Raw genomic sequence first — 19,727 nt, forward strand, 5'->3', positions numbered from 1 at the left:
GACCTCACAGCACTTGACACGCAGGAAATTGTGGAAACAGAAGTATCTGAATCACTCACAACCGTTCACAAAGTTGCTATAGCCCTACATTTAGCTTATGTAGAGGAGCGACTTGAGAAGGCCACAAAGCCCATTTCGGATATAATTCCACGGAGAAAAATCTTGACTTTTGCAAATCGACCAGACCGAAAAGCCAAACGCAATAACAGCATTCAGAAGCAAAACATGAATCTCATCACCCAACTATTCCTTTCCCTTCAATCGAGGCCTGATGCAGACATGGCAGAGTTCTTCAAGTATGAAAACCAGAGAGAGCCACCCAGCATTTCCAACCAAGGGCTTTTACGCTGCGGCACAAAGGCGGACATACTTGAATGCTTGAATGTCCAAAAAGTCCGCATAGCAGCAGCTAAGAAGGCCACTGTAGTTGTGCTTGATGGAGCAGTAATGGCCCAAATGGTCCGGCCCCTCGCTGCAAATACATTCAATGAATACATAAACACCAATATTGCAGGGTTTGTTAGGTCATACATGAGCCATGACTCTGTTGAGCGCTTGGATATTGTGTTTGACACATATCCAGAGGAGAACCTAAAAGCACAAACTCACCAACGCCGAGGAATGGGGAAAAGAACTAAAATAGGGGATGGCAGAACTCCTATTCCAAAGCGTAATTGGAACAGTGAGTTCCTGAAAAATGAAGACAATAAGAAAGAACTGTTTGGACTTGTAAGTGTCGAGCTCACGAAGGATGACATGCAGGGTAAACTACTGCTGTATACGATTAATGATGATGTTCTCCGCAACAGGCCTGGATTCAATTTGTCTACACTTAAGCCTTGTAACCATCCTGAAGCAGACACGAGAATGGTTCTGCACTTGGCCCATGCTGGGGCCAATGGCCATAAAAAGGCTTTTGTCTGTACGGTTGACAGTGATGTTGTCATTCTTGCAATCCACTTTTTTGATGCATTAAAGATCACAGATCTTTGGATTGGCTTTGGCTGTGGAAAAAGCTACCGAGACATTCCTGTCCATGAAATCCGCAATGCAATGGGTCCTCAGAAGTCACTGGCATTGCCTCTCTTCCATGCGCTGACAGGATGTGATACTACATCAGCCTTCCTTGGCCATGGGAAAAAGAGTGCATGGGCAGCTTGGGAGGCAACACCAGATCTCACAGACACCTTGGTTGCCCTCACCTTGGAGCCTGAGAAGATCAACTCTGATCCTGTTCATATGCAACGTCTGGAGCGTATGGTTGTCATCATGTACAGTAAGAGCTGTGGCTGCAGTAGTGTAGATGAGGCCAGACAGCGGCTTTTCTCAAATGGTACAAAGTCCCTTGAGAACCTTCCTCCCACCCAAGCTGCACTGACTCAGCATGTAAAAAGGGCACTGCTGCAGGCCAGTTTTTATTGGAGTCAGGCAACCTCCGTCAAACTGAATATTCCCAATTTTGGAATGTGGGGATGGAACAGCTCGACAACAAAGGCTTGGGAACCATACTGGACCCATCTGCCAGATGCCAGTACAGCCTGTGCCATCCTTCTCCGCTGCCGGTGCAAGAAGTCTTGTAGCGGGCGCTGCAAGTGCTTTAAATCTGGGGTCTGTTGCACCTCATTGTGTGGATGTGAGGGTGCATGCACCAACAATGAGGGTCCAGCACACTAACCTGGATGCGCACACTTGGTGCAGCTTTTGTCTAGTTATTGGGGAACAAAAACAACAACAACCCCAACCCCCCCCCCCCCCCCCCAAAAAAAAGAAAAGAAAAAAAAAAGGGAGAGAAGAAGACAGCCTCCACGTGGCCTCCCCCGCAAGTAGCCAAAGAGCCCTTTAAGCGAAACCAATGTCTTCAAAATGTCACAACCACAGCCCCCCCCCCCTCCCTACCCCTGGCATTTCATATAAACATCAGAAAGGAATCATGCATGTCAGAATTAGTTGAATTAGACCTATTGCACCAGGTTTTACTCATAACAATGGCCAAGTTACGTCCAATGTCTTCAGAATAGCAAAACGCCACTTGGAATTATGCAAATTAGGGGTCTAGACACACCCAAAAATAAAAAAGAGCATTCCAACACATTTCTAATTGTCAAAACACATGAAATAGACACCAAGTTTACATTTGTAGCTCATCTGTTTCAAATGTTAGAGACAAAAGCTATTACAAGTGGCGGCCATATTGGATCGGCCGCTGTGGCGACCCCAAAGGTCACAGGCGCGGGCGCCCTAGCCAAATCATTTAAGTATGCCCTGAGCTACACCTGTGCCAAATTTGGCGCTTTTAGACAAAAGTGAAGGAAAATATCCCTAAGGGCCCCCACTTATCTGTTTACTGGCAAGAGTAGCTGTGTCAGCGAAGAAAGAGGAACTTACTGAGAAGGCAGTTGATAACAGGAAACCACAGACAGGATGGGAGCCACACAAGCAAGCTCAAGTCACAGATACATGCAAGTCAAATGACACTTTTCAATATCAGATAGATGCTTGTGAAGAAATGACAAGTTTAATGATAATCAATATAGAGTCTTTATGGTAGGGAGTTTCTAGATGAAACGTAATACAATAGAGAAATAATGAAGATGATTATGATTGAATGTCTTTATTTTGTAATGTTTAATTTGAATGATAATTTATTTAATGTGTAAAGTGTAATTTCAATCAAGAAAGTAAAAGATTGAATTGAAGGAACTGAAGAAATAGAAGTATGGTGTGTATGAGGAAGTAAGGAGGCCGTAGGCATACTAACGCTAGCCTGTGAAATTCTGCTAGCACCAGAAATCTGCATCTGTGTCGTCTTACATTTGAGCTATGTATCGTCTCTGACGGGTGGAAACCAAAACTGTCCAAAACTGTTACTTTTCAGGATTCAAATGACAAAATAGCAAAAGTAGCAGATTTACAAGCTCAAAACGTGTCGCTTCGCATCGCGTTTCGAGCTTGTAGATCTACTACTTTTGATACTTTTGTGTGACGCTGTAGTATAATCAGGCTTGTGTAGAATTGGCCTCAGGTCTTAATGGGTTAAAGCAATGAAAACTATACACATAGCTTATTATAGCCCATAACGCTTCAAGGGTTTCTGGAGAAATTACACTTTTCAGTTATTCTGTGTGTGTGCGACTATTAGTAATCATAATGCTCAATACACTTAACCACTTGTGTGCAACACCTTGTGTGCTTGTAGAAGAAGTGATTGAAGAAAAGTAATATTGTGGACCAACCATTGTACCCCCCTAACCCTGCACCGTGATTGGCCAATCACAGTCTATTCAGGACTGTGATTGGCTAGTGAAACATGACACATGTGCATAGCCCTATAAATAGGACTATGCACTTAAAAAAAAGTTATGGGTGTACAATGGTTGGTCCACAATATTACTTTTCTTCCATCACTTCTTCCATCACTGTGATGACCACTGTGACCACACCGCCCACTTCACACTGGGTGTGATTTTATTATGCTCATTTTGAGATCAAGACATTCTACAGTACTGTAACAAGTATTACCATTCACATTTTCTATCAACTCACACTCTTGGTGTGATAAAAGTGTCACCACCTGACACTAATCATTAGCAATCAACAAGGCAATGCAATTAACTTGACAGTTACTAACAAATACTTAAATAGTAAGGGTGGAAGACACTTTTTTATTTTGAAAATAATTGATAACTACAAACTGAAAGACATTTAGACGGTCTACATAACATAGAATTCCCAAGTTTCAACTCTGTCTGCTGCTCAACTAGTTCTGGTGCAGATAAGAGGTTTTGCGCTTCAACATTTTAGCACTAATTATTGGCACTGAACAAGATAGGAGGTTTTAGTCAAATGACTTTTCTGACAAAATGAGGGGCGGGACTATCTTGCAGACATATTGAGCATGTGCAGCATAGCCTAAAGTCCTCATCCACAGTGAAATCCGAAAATTATGAAATTTGCACATAGGAGGTTTTGCATTTTGGCCATCGATATATGACTCAGACAGCTAAATTGTACCCCCACAATCTTGCTAGCCCCCCTCACAACCCCGTTAAGGGCATTTTTCTGTCTAATGCCAAGGTTTCCATATCAACAAATGGCAGCAAATGAAATAACAGACTCTATGAAAGCTCTGTAGAATAAAATCATCAATGACATATCCACCTGAAATTTGGCTAGCTTCCTTAAACAGAAGAATAGTTGACCTTTCTTACACACCATTTCAGTATTGAAGTAAAATTTCAGACGATAGTCAATAATGGAGCCGAGATATTTATAAGTGGTTACCAAATCCACTGTCTGGCCATTTATGACGCTACTCTGAGGAGCTGGTGGAGATCGTCTAAAATCAATACACATGTCTTTAGTCTTTGTGATATTAAGTTGTAGGAATGCATCTTCACACCAAGACACAAAGTCATCTACGACTGGGCCATGACTGGCTTCACTATCACTCAAAAGACTAACAATCACAGAATCATCTGCAAATTTAACAATGTGTCTGTTGTCATGTTGACTCCTACAATCATTAGTATACAGGATATACAAGAGTGGGGAAAGAACACAACCTTTGGGTGAGCCGGTGGATGATGTTAGTTCTGCAGACAATTTACCATTCACCCGTACCCTCTGGGTTCTATTTGTGAGAAAATCAAGAACCCAACCAATAATACCTGAATCTAAGCCAAAGTTGTTAACACATTTTTCAACTAGTATATGTGGCTGAATGGTGTTAAAGGCTGATGAGAAGTCAACAAAAAGCAGCCTAGCATGTGTCTTGCTAACTTCCAGGTGTAAAAATAGAAGGTTCAATAAGGTGATGGTAGCATCGGACACTCCTCTCTTAGCCCTGTAAGCAAATTGCAAGGGGTCTAGGCAACACTCAGTTTTTGCCAAGAGCTCATCCTTAACAAGCCTCTCAAATGACTTCATAACCAAAGAGGTTAAGGCCACAGGCCTGAAGTCATTGAGAGCTTTGGGACGAGGACCCTTGGCAACCGGCACCACAATGGATCGCTTCCATAAAGATGGCACCCTCTGCTGAGTAAGAGACAGCTGAAAAATAAAATAGAAAATAGGGCCTAGCTGTTCTGCACAGACAGTAAGCAGACGGCCACCTATATTGTCTGGGCCTGGACTTTTCTTAGGTTTACACCTTTTAAAACACGTGGTCACACTATGTTCATCAAAGGAGAGGTCATGAACCCTAGATTTCACCAACCCCTTCCTAAGCTCAGAATGTTGCCCTTTGAAATCATGCACATCAAATCTGGTATAGAACTGATTAAATTCCTCTGCTAGCTGCAGATCTGAATTATAGCCACTAAGCTGTATGTTAGTCCTACCCTCTTCTTTAAGTCCTACAATAGTTTTCATACTACTCCAGGCAGAACCCAGATTATTCATCCTGAGCTGATTTTCTATTTTGTCTTTATACCTCATTTTTCCAGCCCTAATTTCTCGTTTTATCTCTTTCTCTATATTGTGCATTTCTATAAGGTTCCCTTCTTTAAATGCCTTTTCCTTTTTTTGCAATAGCCCTTTAAGTGACTTAGAAACCCATGGCTTGCTGTTAGGATAAATCTTGACAGTTTTGACACTGTGTTCTCACAATAAGATATCCAGCTACGAATAACATCAGTGAGTTCATTAATGTCATTACACGACTCTTTAAACATGTCCCAATCAGTACAGTCCAGACAACCCTGTAGAGACAGACAGGCGTCATCATTCCTCTAGTCCTTTACCCGGCGAGTCTGTACCTTCTCCCTTTTCAGCACGGTGCGATAAACAGGGATGAGATGCACACAGTTGTGATCAGACGATCCCAAGGGGTGGAGCGAGATGGACTTATAAGCGTTCTTAATGTTGCCATAACACAAGTCCAGTATATTTTCAAACCTGGTCGGGCACGTAACATACTGATAAAGGTCTCGCAGAGTATCTGACAATGTACAGTGATTCATGTCTCCAAGAACAATATTAGGGGCATCGGGAGATATTGTTTGAAGCCTCTGGGTTACTTGGTGAATCCGTTCACATGCATTACTCCTGTTTGCTTTCGGGTGGATATACACGACAGTACATTTAATAAACCTATTATGGTAAGTCAGTGTAAGTGAAGACAGTGTGCTGGATTCCTCTTTTTGCCATTATCAAAATATACTTAAAATACCAAACGTATTCATTATGCAGAATGTCCCATTTCAAAAGTTTTCATATGTATAAAATGTATAAAAATCCTTTGAAAATAGCTGATCTGCTTATTTTCAAATAGCTAAAGTATATACAGTATACCTGAAGCTGAAGTGGTTAATGTTGTTGACTTTCAATAATTGACAAAGGTAAAAAAAAAAAATCTGGTGTTGGCCAGATTGGAAAATGGAAATACTCATAAGTAAAAGTACATCAAAATTGTACTTGAGTACAGTACTTGAGTAAATGTACTTAGTTACTCCACCATTGCCTATTAATGTGATTTACTCTCAACTGCTCCGGTGCCATTTACAGTTCCTGTTTCTCAGAAATAGAAACTGTTGTGTGAGCATATTGGGGAATTGGGGAGTTGGCCACTTTAACCCTATGCGTACACTGGCTTTTTGAAAAAGACGATCTACACGCTCACTACGCGTTGCATTGTATCACGTTGTGAGCTTGTAGATCTGCTATCTTCAAAGAATCTTGAAAAAGGGAAAAAGGGAACAATGTGGAATATAATTTTGAAACAAACAAAGATTTTGTTTGGGGGTCCATGGCACAAAATCTTTGTGGTCTGTGGCCAAATAGATTTCAATATCGGGGTCATTGACATGAAAACGTTTGAGAACCACTTCACCAGAGAACTGGGCATTATTATCTACTTTACGTCTCTTATCCCCGATGTCTACTTTATAATGGTCCACAATTTCTAGAAGCTCATCTTTTGTACCTCCATCCAAAAATGTCTCAGACGGAGCCACAAAAAAATCTTTGATTTTAGCCCTATAGTATAATTGAACCACTTGGATGCAATGGACACAAGTTCAATGACAAAAACTCAGACTGAGCAATCAGAAGCGTCCCCTAACTGCCTAACCCATAAACTAATCCAACTCTCCCCGTTGGGGCAGCCTACTGATGCACTAAATGTATGTTGGGGACAAGTTGACAACGCAACCAATTGACAATCACACTGTCAGCCACGTACCGTGCTCCCGAGACAACTGCTCTAACGCATTCATCCCAACACTACAAAACAATACACCCATGAAAGTTTAAAGAAACTTGAAGTAGCTACAGTACAGTATGCCTAACTGGGACAAACAGCAGCAGCTCCAATGAATACTCAATATTAAAACCGACCTCCAATGCCATAAAGCAGAAATGTAGGACTGCCCCACCCTGATTTGGCTGTCTCAAGTTGAATTGCAACACACCAGGAAGGCTGATTCCTGGACAGGAAGCCCTACAGTGAGTCATTTGTTTTTAGGCTACAGTTTTTATCTGCGTTTGTGCAAGCACGTCCTCAGATGAACTCCCAAGCCATGATTCACACACTCTGCTGCGAGAGAGTCCACCACTCTTCTTTCAACTTCTTATGCTCCAAGAACGGTAAAATGTCTTTTTAATCTAGACATGAATTCACCAGGATAATGTCAGGAAAATATTACAAATGTTTGTGGTGTTACATTGTATAACAATGAAAGTATATGGAATAGGCTATTTAACTACTGGGATAACAGCTATATCCTTTTAATTACAGACCAGGTGAAAAAGTTTAAATAGTATTGCATTCCATAACACTTTATGAAAGTATGTCAAAGAAAATGTAATCTGAAACCCAGATGAAAGCTCACATAATGTTTTCTTTTGGCTTCTGCTCGTAACCACTTAAACCCCAGCATCCGCATGCTGGGGAAACCTTTTGCAGAACATGGTAGATCAGCTATTTTCTGTGAAGATATTTAACCCATTATAAAACTGGGAAAGCATTTGTGTCATTTTAGAAGAGTGTTGGCTATTCAAAAATGGCAGATCTACAAGCTCACTGCGCAGCACGAAGTGATGCGCGGCAAGCTTGTAAATCTGCTATTTTTTACATTTATTTTTTAACTCTTGAAAGTGTTTGAAAAAAAATTAACACATTTGAATTTCTTAACACAAATCTTCTCTTCTGAGGGTCCCTTGCACACAACATTTTCCAGATGGGTGTCCGCGGCCAAATATAATATATTTGGCTTTAGTTGAGTCACTCCAAACTCAAGTTTGAGAACTACCGATTTAGAAGGCATAGGTAGAATCGGCCTCCCCAGTGGTTAATGTGGATATGAATTCACTCATATGAGAGCAGATTGCAATTTTTTTTCAGACTTTATGAATTTATGAAATACATAACTAACTAAGACAGTGGTTATATTGTAACGACCCTGATATTTAAAAGTTGTGTTTTGTGAGTGAGCTTCTCACTACAATTTTCTTTTTAATTCCTCTTGAGAATCTGGCTCAGAGGCTGATTCAGTATTTCAACTTCAACTTCTTATGCTCCAAGAACGGTAAAATGTCTTTTTAATCTAGACATGAATTCACCAGGATAATGTCAGGAAGATATTACAAATGTTTGTGGTGTTACATTGTATAACAATGAAAGTATATGGAATAGGCTATTTAACTACTGGGATAACAGCTATATCCTTTTAATTACAGACCAGGTGAAAAAGTTTAAATAGTATTGCATTCCATAACACTTTATGAAAGTATGTCAAAGAAAATGTAATCTGAAACCCAGATGAAAGCTCACATAATGTTTTCTTTTGGCTTCTGCTCGTAACCACTTAAACCCCAGCATCCGCATGCTGGGGAAACCTTTTGCAGAACATGGTAGATCAGCTATTTTCTGTGAAGATATTTAACCCATTATAAAACTGGGAAAGCATTTGTGTCATTTTAGAAGAGTGTTGGCTATTCAAAAATGGCAGATCTACAAGCTCACTGCGCAGCACGAAGTGATGCGCGGCAAGCTTGTAAATCTGCTATTTTTTACATTTATTTTTTAACTCTTGAAAGTGTTTGAAAAAAAATTAACACATTTGAATTTCTTAACACAAATCTTCTCTTCTGAGGGTCCCTTGCACACAACATTTTCCAGATGGGTGTCCGCGGCCAAATATAATATATTTGGCTTTAGTTGAGTCACTCCAAACTCAAGTTTGAGAACTACCGATTTAGAAGGCATAGGTAGAATCGGCCTCCCCAGTGGTTAATGTGGATATGAATTCACTCATATGAGAGCAGATTGCAATTTTTTTTCAGACTTTATGAATTTATGAAATACATAACTAACTAAGACAGTGGTTATATTGTAACGACCCTGATATTTAAAAGTTGTGTTTTGTGAGTGAGCTTCTCACTACAATTTTCTTTTTAATTCCTCTTGAGAATCTGGCTCAGAGGCTGATTCAGTATTTCAACTTCAACTTCTTATGCTCCAAGAACGGTAAAATGTCTTTTTAATCTAGACATGAATTCACCAGGATAATGTCAGGAAAATATTACAAATGTTTGTGGTGTTACATTGTATAACAATGAAAGTATATGGAATAGGCTATTTAACTACTGGGATAACAGCTATATCCTTTTAATTACAGACCAGGTGAAAAAGTTTAAATAGTATTGCATTCCATAACACTTTATGAAAGTATGTCAAAGAAAATGTAATCTGAAACCCAGATGAAAGCTCACATAATGTTTTCTTTTGGCTTCTGCTCGTAACCACTTAAACCCCAGCATCCGCATGCTGGGGAAACCTTTTGCAGAACATGGTAGATCAGCTATTTTCTGTGAAGATATTTAACCCCAAAACTGGGAAAGCATTTGTGTCATTTTAGAAGAGTGTTGGCTATTCAAAAATGGCAGATCTACAAGCTCACTGCGCAGCACGAAGTGATGCGCGGCAAGCTTGTAAATCTGTTATTTTTTAAATTTATTTTTTAACTCTTGAAAGTGTTTGAAAAGAAATTAACACATTTGAATTTCTTAACACAAATCTTCTCTTCTGAGGGTCCCTTGCACACAACATTTTCCAGATGGGTGTCCGCGGCCAAATATAATATATTTGGCTTTAGTTGAGTCACTCCAAACTCAAGTTTGAGAACTACCGATTTAGAAGGCATAGGTAGAATCGGCCTCCCCAGTGGTTAATGTGGATATGAATTCACTCATATGAGAGCAGATTGCAATTTTTTTCAGACTTTATGAATTTATGAAATACATAACTAACTAAGACAGTGGTTATATTGTAACGACCCTGATATTTAAAAGTTGTGTTTTGTGAGTGAGCTTCTCACTACAAATTTATTTTTAATTCCTCTTGAGAATCTGGCTCAGAGGCTGATTCAGTATTTCATGTATGTCAGTTATGATCACTACAATTTTATTTTTAATTCCATAATAACAGAGATGAAGTTCATGTACTATCTGTTGTTGATGTGATCGTGAACAGGTTTAATAGTAGTCTATTATCAGTTATGGAATAATAAGTACTCACATTATTTACTTAAAGGAGTAGTTCACCCAAGAAATTACTTATTTTCTATCAATTACGCACCCCATGAAGCCTTGACTTCATGGATTTTTTTTTGTTTTCGTCGCATTCCTAAGCCAATAATTTGATTACCGTCTCCTATCGGCTAATGTATCCAGTAGGAGACACAAAGGAGACTATTTGTGTGTCCTACCGGAAATACACACGGTCATGAAATTATTGGCTTAGGAATGCGACAAAAACAAAAAAAATCTCCATGAATTCAAGACTTCATGGGGTGTGTAATTGATAGAAAATAAGTAATTTTTTGGGGTGAACTATTCCTTTAATTATCAATACTGCAATGTAAAAACTAGTAAAAGTCTGGTATTAATCAGGTGTTGTTTGTCCCAGTCTCTATAAATGTAAGCTGTTGTCTTAAATAATAAAAAAGGTTATTGCATCGTGACTACGAGCTGTGCAACCTCTTTTCTAAGGGATCTTTTAATAAACATTATTTGTTATGACAAATAAAGTAAAGTAAAAATGGAAATACTCTCCAGTAAAATAAAAGTACTGAAAAATTGTACTTGAGTAAATGTACTTTCCACCACTGTCTATTAAAGTGATGTGATTTACATCACATTGTTGTGTAGTGTAAATTGGCTTTTTGAAAAAAGACAGCGTTGTGAGCTTGTAGATCTGCCATGTTCGAAGAATCTTGTATGGGGGTCCATCCATGGCACAAAATATTTTAAGATGGGGGTCTGTGGCCAAATACATTTCAATTTGGGGGTCATTGACATGAAAACGTTTGAGAACCACTTCATTAGAGAACTGGGCATTATTATGAGTGGGCACTGAGTTTGAGAACAGGGCACGTTCACGAAGTGGGCACTGGAGAACTGGCTTCTTTTACAAAGCTCTTTATCTTAAGCATTACGTTTAATCATGTACCCTCTGAGATGTGATGTAATGGAGTGGAAGTAAAAATTAAGAACATTGGAAATACTCAACTAAAGTCAAATATACCTTGAAATTGTGCTCAAGTATACTGCCTCCCCCTGGCCAGCCGGGGCGCCTGATGGAGGGGAAAGGAACTGGTTGGAATAACGTGTTCCTTCCACGCGCTACGTCCAACCAGGGAAACTCTCCCCTGTCAGGTGATAAGAAGGTCAGTTGGCTCTCATGCATTGAAGGAGGCATGAGCTCGGCCCTGGCCTCCCTAGGTTGGCAGAGGGAGTGTAGTGCCCAGGATTACATAGAGATTGGCACTGGGTGTAAAAAAAATGGGGTTACATAATCGTGGGATAAAAATTATAAGAAAAAAAAATGAAATTGTGCTCAAGTACTGTACTTGAGTAAATTGTTACTTCATTTTGTTACTTCGTGTTTTTAAAAGCAAGTACTCCAGTACTTGAGAGAGCAATTTTGTAGAAGTTGAGTAATATTTGAGCAGGAGTATCTATACTTTGACACAAATACTGCTCTTGAGTACTTTGTCCACCACTACTAATGAATGCTATCCTGTATGTTTGTTTTGTAGTTTCACATTTTTAACAGCTCAAGATGGCCAGCAGGGAACCGTCGATCGCAGATCCATCGCTGTCCACAGCCGCGTCTGCAGTGCCAGCGGTATCTAGTCATATTCCCAGATAAATATAATGAACAAATATATACATTTGGATACAATATGCATATATGTATATACATTCGTTAAATGCTCAGTTAATACCTGTGTTTACTTTTATACATCCAGGCATCTTACGCTACCTGTAATATGGTTCAAGGTAAAGACCCTCATATATCTTCTCAACAATACAATATCAAAAGTTACTCACTCACTAAGTTGGGAGCTCTAATTGTGCACTAAAAAAGAGAGAAGAATGTAAACATAAAAGGGAAAAAAATGTACTTAAGTACTGAACTATTGTCCTTGAGTACATGTACTTAGTTACTTTCCACCACTGGCTGCTGCACAACTCAGGTTTTGATTCCTTTACAGAAGCTGATTTAGCTGAGGTGAAGGGCATCATGAATGATGTTTATAAGAAACTCAGTGACCAGGACACAGAGCTCAACACTTTTCTAAAGTGAGTATACTCCAACTAATGACTCCTTTCCACTTCAAAGGGTAAACCCAGAACATTCCATTTTCAGAACATGTTTATTTTAATGATCAATCAATCAGTTGTGTTCTGGCTTGGATGAATGTAACTAATGTGGTATACTTTAAGTTATTGTTCATCTGTATCACAATGAAAACTCACTTTTCAAGGTTTTAAAGAAAACATATGCAATTTTTTAAAACATATTTGTTGTTTACATAATGTTAAATTACATTAAATTAAAAGTTCAAAGTTTCAAAGTTTGTTTTTGTTTTTTTGTGTTTTTCGCAAAAGGGGAGAAATCAGAGATTTGGAGAGCAGCAAAACAGAGCTGGTGGGTGTCTTTGGTAGAACAGGAGCTGGGAAAAGCTCTCTGATAAATGCCATTATCGGTGAGAAGAATCTCCTGCCTTCTGGAGGTGTCAGTGCTTGTACCTCAGTCATGATTCAAGTGCAGGCAAATATGACAGACTCCAACTACATAGCAGAGATCGAATTCATCCCAAAAAAGGTAAAAATGAACATGTCCTTACATATTAAAGTTGCTCAGTGAAATTTGTACTTTTGAAAATGCTTAAGTATTCAAAAGTATAAATTACAAAGTACATGTTCTTTTAAAAACGATGCTTTGTTGTAAGGTTTTCCAGAAATCCTCAAAAATATCAATAATAGTGAATGTAGGTCTACAAGCTCTAAAAATGTGACTCTGTGTGGAGTTAGAATGTTCTCCCCGTGTCTCTCAGGGTAGTTAATACCCTCACAAAAACATGTAGTAATCCTGGTCGCTATACCGCCTCCCCCATGACAGCCGGGGCGCCTGATGGAGGAGAAGGGAACTGGTTGGAATAACGTGTTCCTTCCACACGCTACGTCCAACCAGGGAAACTCCCCCCTGTCAGGTGATAAGAAGGTCAGTTGGCTCTCATGCATTGAAGGAGGCATGAGCTCGGCCCTGGCCTCCCTAGGTTGGCAGAGGGAGTGTAGTGCCCAGGATTACATAGAGATTGGCACTGGGTGTAAAAAAAATGGGGTTACATAATCGTGGGATAAAAATTATAAGAAAAAAAAATGAAATTGTGCTCAAGTACTGTACTTGAGTAAATTGTTACTTCATTTTGTTACTTCGTGTTTTTAAAAGCAAGTACTCCAGTACTTGAGAGAGCAATTTTGTAGAAGTTGAGTAATATTTGAGCAGGAGTATCTATACTTTGACACAAATACTGCTCTTGAGTACTTTGTCCACCACTACTAATGAATGCTATCCTGTATGTTTGTTTTGTAGTTTCACATTTTTAACAGCTCAAGATGGCCAGCAGGGAACCGTCGATCGCAGATCCATCGCTGTCCACAGCCGCGTCTGCAGTGCCAGCGGTATCTAGTCATATTCCCAGATAAATATAATGAACAAATATATACATTTGGATACAATATGCATATATGTATATACATTCGTTAAATGCTCAGTTAATACCTGTGTTTACTTTTATACATCCAGGCATCTTACGCTACCTGTAATATGGTTCAAGGTAAAGACCCTCATATATCTTCTCAACAATACAATATCAAAAGTTACTCACTCACTAAGTTGGGAGCTCTAATTGTGCACTAAAAAAGAGAGAAGAATGTAAACATAAAAGGGAAAAAAATGTACTTAAGTACTGAACTATTGTCCTTGAGTACATGTACTTAGTTACTTTCCACCACTGGCTGCTGCACAACTCAGGTTTTGATTCCTTTACAGAAGCTGATTTAGCTGAGGTGAAGGGCATCATGAATGATGTTTATAAGAAACTCAGTGACCAGGACACAGAGCTCAACACTTTTCTAAAGTGAGTATACTCCAACTAATGACTCCTTTCCACTTCAAAGGGTAAACCCAGAACATTCCATTTTCAGAACATGTTTATTTTAATGATCAATCAATCAGTTGTGTTCTGGCTTGGATGAATGTAACTAATGTGGTATACTTTAAGTTATTGTTCATCTGTATCACAATGAAAACTCACTTTTCAAGGTTTTAAAGAAAACATATGCAATTTTTTAAAACATATTTGTTGTTTACATAATGTTAAATTACATTAAATTAAAAGTTCAAAGTTTCAAAGTTTGTTTTTGTTTTTTTGTGTTTTTCGCAAAAGGGGAGAAATCAGAGATTTGGAGAGCAGCAAAACAGAGCTGGTGGGTGTCTTTGGTAGAACAGGAGCTGGGAAAAGCTCTCTGATAAATGCCATTATCGGTGAGAAGAATCTCCTGCCTTCTGGAGGTGTCAGTGCTTGTACCTCAGTCATGATTCAAGTGCAGGCAAATATGACAGACTCCAACTACATAGCAGAGATCGAATTCATCCCAAAAAAGGTAAAAATGAACATGTCCTTACATATTAAAGTTGCTCAGTGAAATTTGTACTTTTGAAAATGCTTAAGTATTCAAAAGTATAAATTACAAAGTACATGTTCTTTTAAAAACGATGCTTTGTTGTAAGGTTTTCCAGAAATCCTCAAAAATATCAATAATAGTGAATGTAGGTCTACAAGCTCTAAAAATGTGACTCTGTGTGGAGTTAGAATGTTCTCCCCGTGTCTCTCAGGGTAGTTAATACCCTCACAAAAACATGTAGTAATCCTGGTCGCTATACCGCCTCCCCCATGACAGCCGGGGCGCCTGATGGAGGAGAAGGGAACTGGTTGGAATAACGTGTTCCTTCCACACGCTACGTCCAACCAGGGAAACTCCCCCCTGTCAGATGAAAAGGGTTACAAAATCGCGGGATAAAAAATGTTTAAACATTTTTTAAATAGGGCTTAAGGGTGCGGTCACTCCGAAGTTTATTATTTCATAATGTACTTTTTCCGTTCTTAGAAATGTAGTGGAGTTAAAGGTACAATAGAGTATCAGAAAAATACAAATAATCCAGTAGAAATGTTTTAGTCATGTAAATGTACTTTGTTACTGACCACCAGAGGTGGTCAGTAACATTTTCATTTTTACAAAATTTTGCTGTCATGTATTATGAGATTTTATTGATTTCTGTCTCTTTTTTTGTTTTTAGGAATGGAAAGATGACTTGGACTGGTATTTGAAAAAAAAATCTGCCAATGAGCAAAAGGAGGAAGGTGATAGTGACGAAGACGACAGCGACGACGACGACGACGAAGACGACTACTATGATGATATGAAAGAAAAAATCTCAGTACTGTATAAAAAAGATTTTAAGAATGTTGAAGACTACATGACCGCCAAGAATTTTACAGATATTCCAGAATTTTTCCAATCAAAAGAGAAGATACTTGAATGTGGAACAGTAAGTTATGTTTTTCTACCTACCATTTGTTCACTGTTGAACTCAAATGAATGAATACATACATACATATATACATATATACATACATACATACATACATACATACATACATACTGTACATACATATATACATACATACATACATACATACATACTGTACATACATACATACATACATACATACATACATACATACATACATACATACATACATACATACATACATACATACATACATACATACATACATACATACATACATACATGTTCATTCACCTGAATGTGTGCTTACAGTCCTCAGAGTTATCCAAAGAAATGGCAAGGTACACAAGGCGTGACAGCACCGGAGGAAGACAGTATTGGCCACTAGTGAAGTGTGTTACCATTAAGGTACCAAATGCCTGCGAACTACTTCAGCATCTTACACTTGTGGATCTTCCTGGAACTGGAGATTGTAACAAGAGCAGAGATGAAATGTGGAAAAAGGTAATTTAAATGATCAATTCAAATCATATCATGAGAATGTATTACATTTAAATAGAATATACAATATCTATATCTGTGTAAGATTATTCAATTATTTTCTCCTAGTTTGTTCGAAATTGTGCTGCTGTGTGCATTGTGAGTGTCAAAGATCGAGCCGTTTCAGAGGATAAAGCATGGGAGATCTTAAACGAAACCATCAGTCTCATTGGAAACGGTGGAGAGTGTCACAGCATCAGTTTAATCTGCACCAAATCTGATGTTCTTGGCGCTTCAGACGAAGACTTGTGAGTTTCATTTTTTTGGGGCATTGTACCTTTCTTTCTGAGAGGGTACCACATTGTTTGTCAAGAATGCCTGCCAATCAAAAACTAGATTAGATTAGATTATAGTTTTCAGTGCTAAAGATGAAAATGTATTATAACATAACCCAGTAGAATTTCAATTTTTTTTCCAGGTCAAAACTTGATTGTGTGTTGCGAGACAACAAAATAGTCAAGGAACAACTTGAAATTAAATTAAAGAAATTTGAAGAAAAGTCGTCCATCAAGGTACGTTTTACAGACAGACATTAAAAACGTAAAAAAGCGTGTAGGGCCATGATTTGGACCAGGTCTACCGGCATTGAACAAGATGTGAGCTCGTCCATTTCTTTTTTTTTGACACACCTTAGTTGAAGGAGGCAAAATCCAGATATGTAGGCACTTCCAAAAAACGTACAAACCCACTTTATTTTACCTGAATACATGAAAAAAAAAAAATGAGACGATATATATATATATATATATATATATATATATATATATATATATATATATATATATATATATATATATATATATATATATCGTCACTTCACCGCAGGAATTCTACCCTTCTCCACTCCCAAAAATACCAAACGTTCATCGCCATTCCACACCCACCACATCGCTGACTCTGCTCACCTGTTTGCCCCAAAAAGCACCCTAGCCGCTCTATTCTGTGCCAATCTAAAGCGGCACCCGTTGCCCATTACCCGTGAAATACGGGTAAAGGGAGCTGACAATATCCCTAAATGCTATTCTGCGCCTACTATACCCGCTCTGCATGATGCCGACTCCATTATTTGCGCACGGAGGTATGCCCGTGGGCGTGTTGTTGCTATATCCCCAAAATGTCTATTCTGCCCACACACCTTTGGGAAAGTGTATTACGGAATCTAAAACCACCCGCAATGCCAACTTGGTTTGGTAGAGCGCACAGGCTGAAATGGATGTCCTGGAGACGGTCAGGGCACACAGTGCGGCACCTCTCTCTACTAGGCTATTATTGTCAAGAAATCTCTGTGATTCAAATTTTCCTATAATCAGCAGAAAGGAGAGTGTCAATTTGTTGTGTCAATTGTGTTTATATAAGATGATAGTCTATTTAAAGAAGACAATTTGTGCATCGCACAATGCAATGCTCTCCAAATTACACACGTCAGTTTTATTCATCGATTACGCAGGAAATAATGAACTGATTACAAAAATATAAAATTCTCTCTAATCAGTAACATGTAGGTGATACGTATGTCTATCAAATGTGGTTTTATTGAAAGGAAATCAAAGGCCAGAGCTTAGAAACCAAATGTCGGGTGTATGTTTCCATGTAAAATCCTCACAGTGGCCCTCATTTATCAATGGATCGTAAAAAACAGCTTATATTTTTCCCCAAATTCTGCCATACACCAACGTCAAAGTCACATTTATGAAGCGATCCTATACAGCCAATCCTAGCGTACATTTGGTCAGAGCTTTGATAAATCTGAGGTCTGAAAACGAGCGTAATTTAAATAATACGCCCTTAGATATTCTCGAAACGCCCCGATTTTACGACATGAAGAACCCGAATACGACCAAACAAATCATGAAAAGCCAATAAGAAAGAGTCTCCCCCACTCGCCACGCCACGCCACGCACTCTCTCTCTCTCTCTCTCTCTCTCTCTCTCTCTCTCTCTCTCTCTCTCTCTCTCTCTCTCTCTCTCACTCTCACTCTCTCACACACACACACACACACACACACACAAACAACTGTCTTTCATGTAATCCGTAACGGTACAATATTTGTCACGTAGGCCTACATGAATGACATATTATGATACCAATCACATCGTCATGAATGGAATACGTTTGTACATATGCATTTATTTAGCCCAAACCGAGCAGTGCACGTTCGAGTTACACTAAAATAAAGCAGTCATGTAGGCTATTCCCCATGAGACTCGGGCGGGCTGCAGTGATCCCGTGCCGCCACGTTAATAAGAGATTGGATCGTCAGGTTTATATCCTTAACCCAGTCAGGTTGTAGCCTACATAACACTCCATACCATAAAATGCTCTCGCAAAAGCGCTCGTATATTTTGAAAATGCTTTCAATGCACGCTTGTGAGCTTGTAGATCTGCTATTTTCAACGCAGCCAGATCTGCAATCTTATCTGAATGACTGTTAAAGCAGTTTGTTTAAATTACTTTATAAAATGATATATTTTCAAAGGGATTATTTATTAGTGTGTTAAATATATATTTTGGAGTGGATACATGTGTCCAGATGCCTGTCAGATGGCGAGACATTGCTGCTCCGCAGATCTACAATGGAACAAACGGGTGCAGCTAACATCTACAACTGCTCTAGATCAGACATGAGATCTGAGCGTGCCGTAGGCTGAAGGCAACGTCAGGATATATTAATAAATGCCAAAAGTTGCGGAGATCTCGCCGTACGCCCATTATTTGGTCTGCACCGCGTTGATAAATGAGGGCCACTGTGCTTCTGCGACAGGAGCGGTGTTGCCAGAATTTGTGAGAGAAATAAGCAACCAGGTCTATGAAAACAAGCCCAAAAGAAGTGACTATAATAGGCCACGTGAGCACTTCAAACCTATATATGTCATACATTAAACAATGTGCATATATATATATATATATATATATATATATATATATATATATATATATATATATATATATATATATATATATATATATATATATATATATATATATATATATATATATATATATGTGTGTGTGTGTGTGTGTGTGTGTGTTGGCTATTTGAAAATAGACGATCTACAAGCTCACAACCGTTCTACCGTTATTTACAAGCAACTTCAGAAAAACAAGCCCAATGTGGCTTATAATAATCAGACCAGGCAACACTGCAGACAGGGATAAAGCAGTGCGTAAGAATGGATTGGGGATAATGGCTAGCGCAGTCTTCTCTTAAAGGTTATGGCATCAGACACGGTGATTGTAGATCGTCTATTTTCAAATAGCCAACATATATAAATATGCACATTGTTTAATGGACGACATTTTGAAG

At 38.8% G+C, this 19,727-nt stretch overlaps 2 protein-coding genes across 4 annotated transcripts in view; both read left to right on the top strand.

Moving 5' to 3' along the window:
- Positions 1-19,727, top strand: part of LOC308077304 (nuclear GTPase SLIP-GC-like) — a gene marked incomplete at its 5' end in the record, with an annotated part of 81,353 nt that overhangs the window by 53,987 nt on the left and 7,639 nt on the right. The window contains 2 exons of the mRNA XM_080417932.1: positions 16,493-16,671; positions 16,842-16,935. Coding sequence (XP_080274058.1) covers positions 16,493-16,671; positions 16,842-16,935 — 273 coding nt within the window. The remainder of the gene's footprint in view (positions 1-16,492; positions 16,672-16,841; positions 16,936-19,727) is intronic.
- Positions 7,477-14,803, top strand: LOC308077307 (nuclear GTPase SLIP-GC-like). Of its 3 annotated transcripts, none has more exons than XM_080417936.1 (9): positions 7,477-7,584; positions 12,039-12,127; positions 12,252-12,282; positions 12,498-12,585; positions 12,895-13,111; positions 13,883-13,971; positions 14,096-14,126; positions 14,342-14,429; positions 14,739-14,803. In XM_080417936.1, the coding sequence occupies exons 2-8, from the start codon at positions 12,062-12,064 to the stop codon at positions 14,351-14,353; spliced, it is 534 nt and encodes a 177-aa protein (XP_080274062.1). In that variant the 5' UTR covers positions 7,477-7,584; positions 12,039-12,061; the 3' UTR covers positions 14,354-14,429; positions 14,739-14,803. The 3 variants fall into 3 exon arrangements, with proteins under 3 accessions (XP_080274062.1, XP_080274063.1, XP_080274064.1); XM_080417937.1 differs by having other exon boundaries at positions 14,345-14,429; XM_080417938.1 differs by having other exon boundaries at positions 12,501-12,585.

Source organism: Gymnoscopelus braueri (assembly GCF_963280865.1).
Source record: "Gymnoscopelus braueri genome assembly, chromosome: 21".
Taxonomy (NCBI): domain Eukaryota; kingdom Metazoa; phylum Chordata; class Actinopteri; order Myctophiformes; family Myctophidae; genus Gymnoscopelus; species Gymnoscopelus braueri.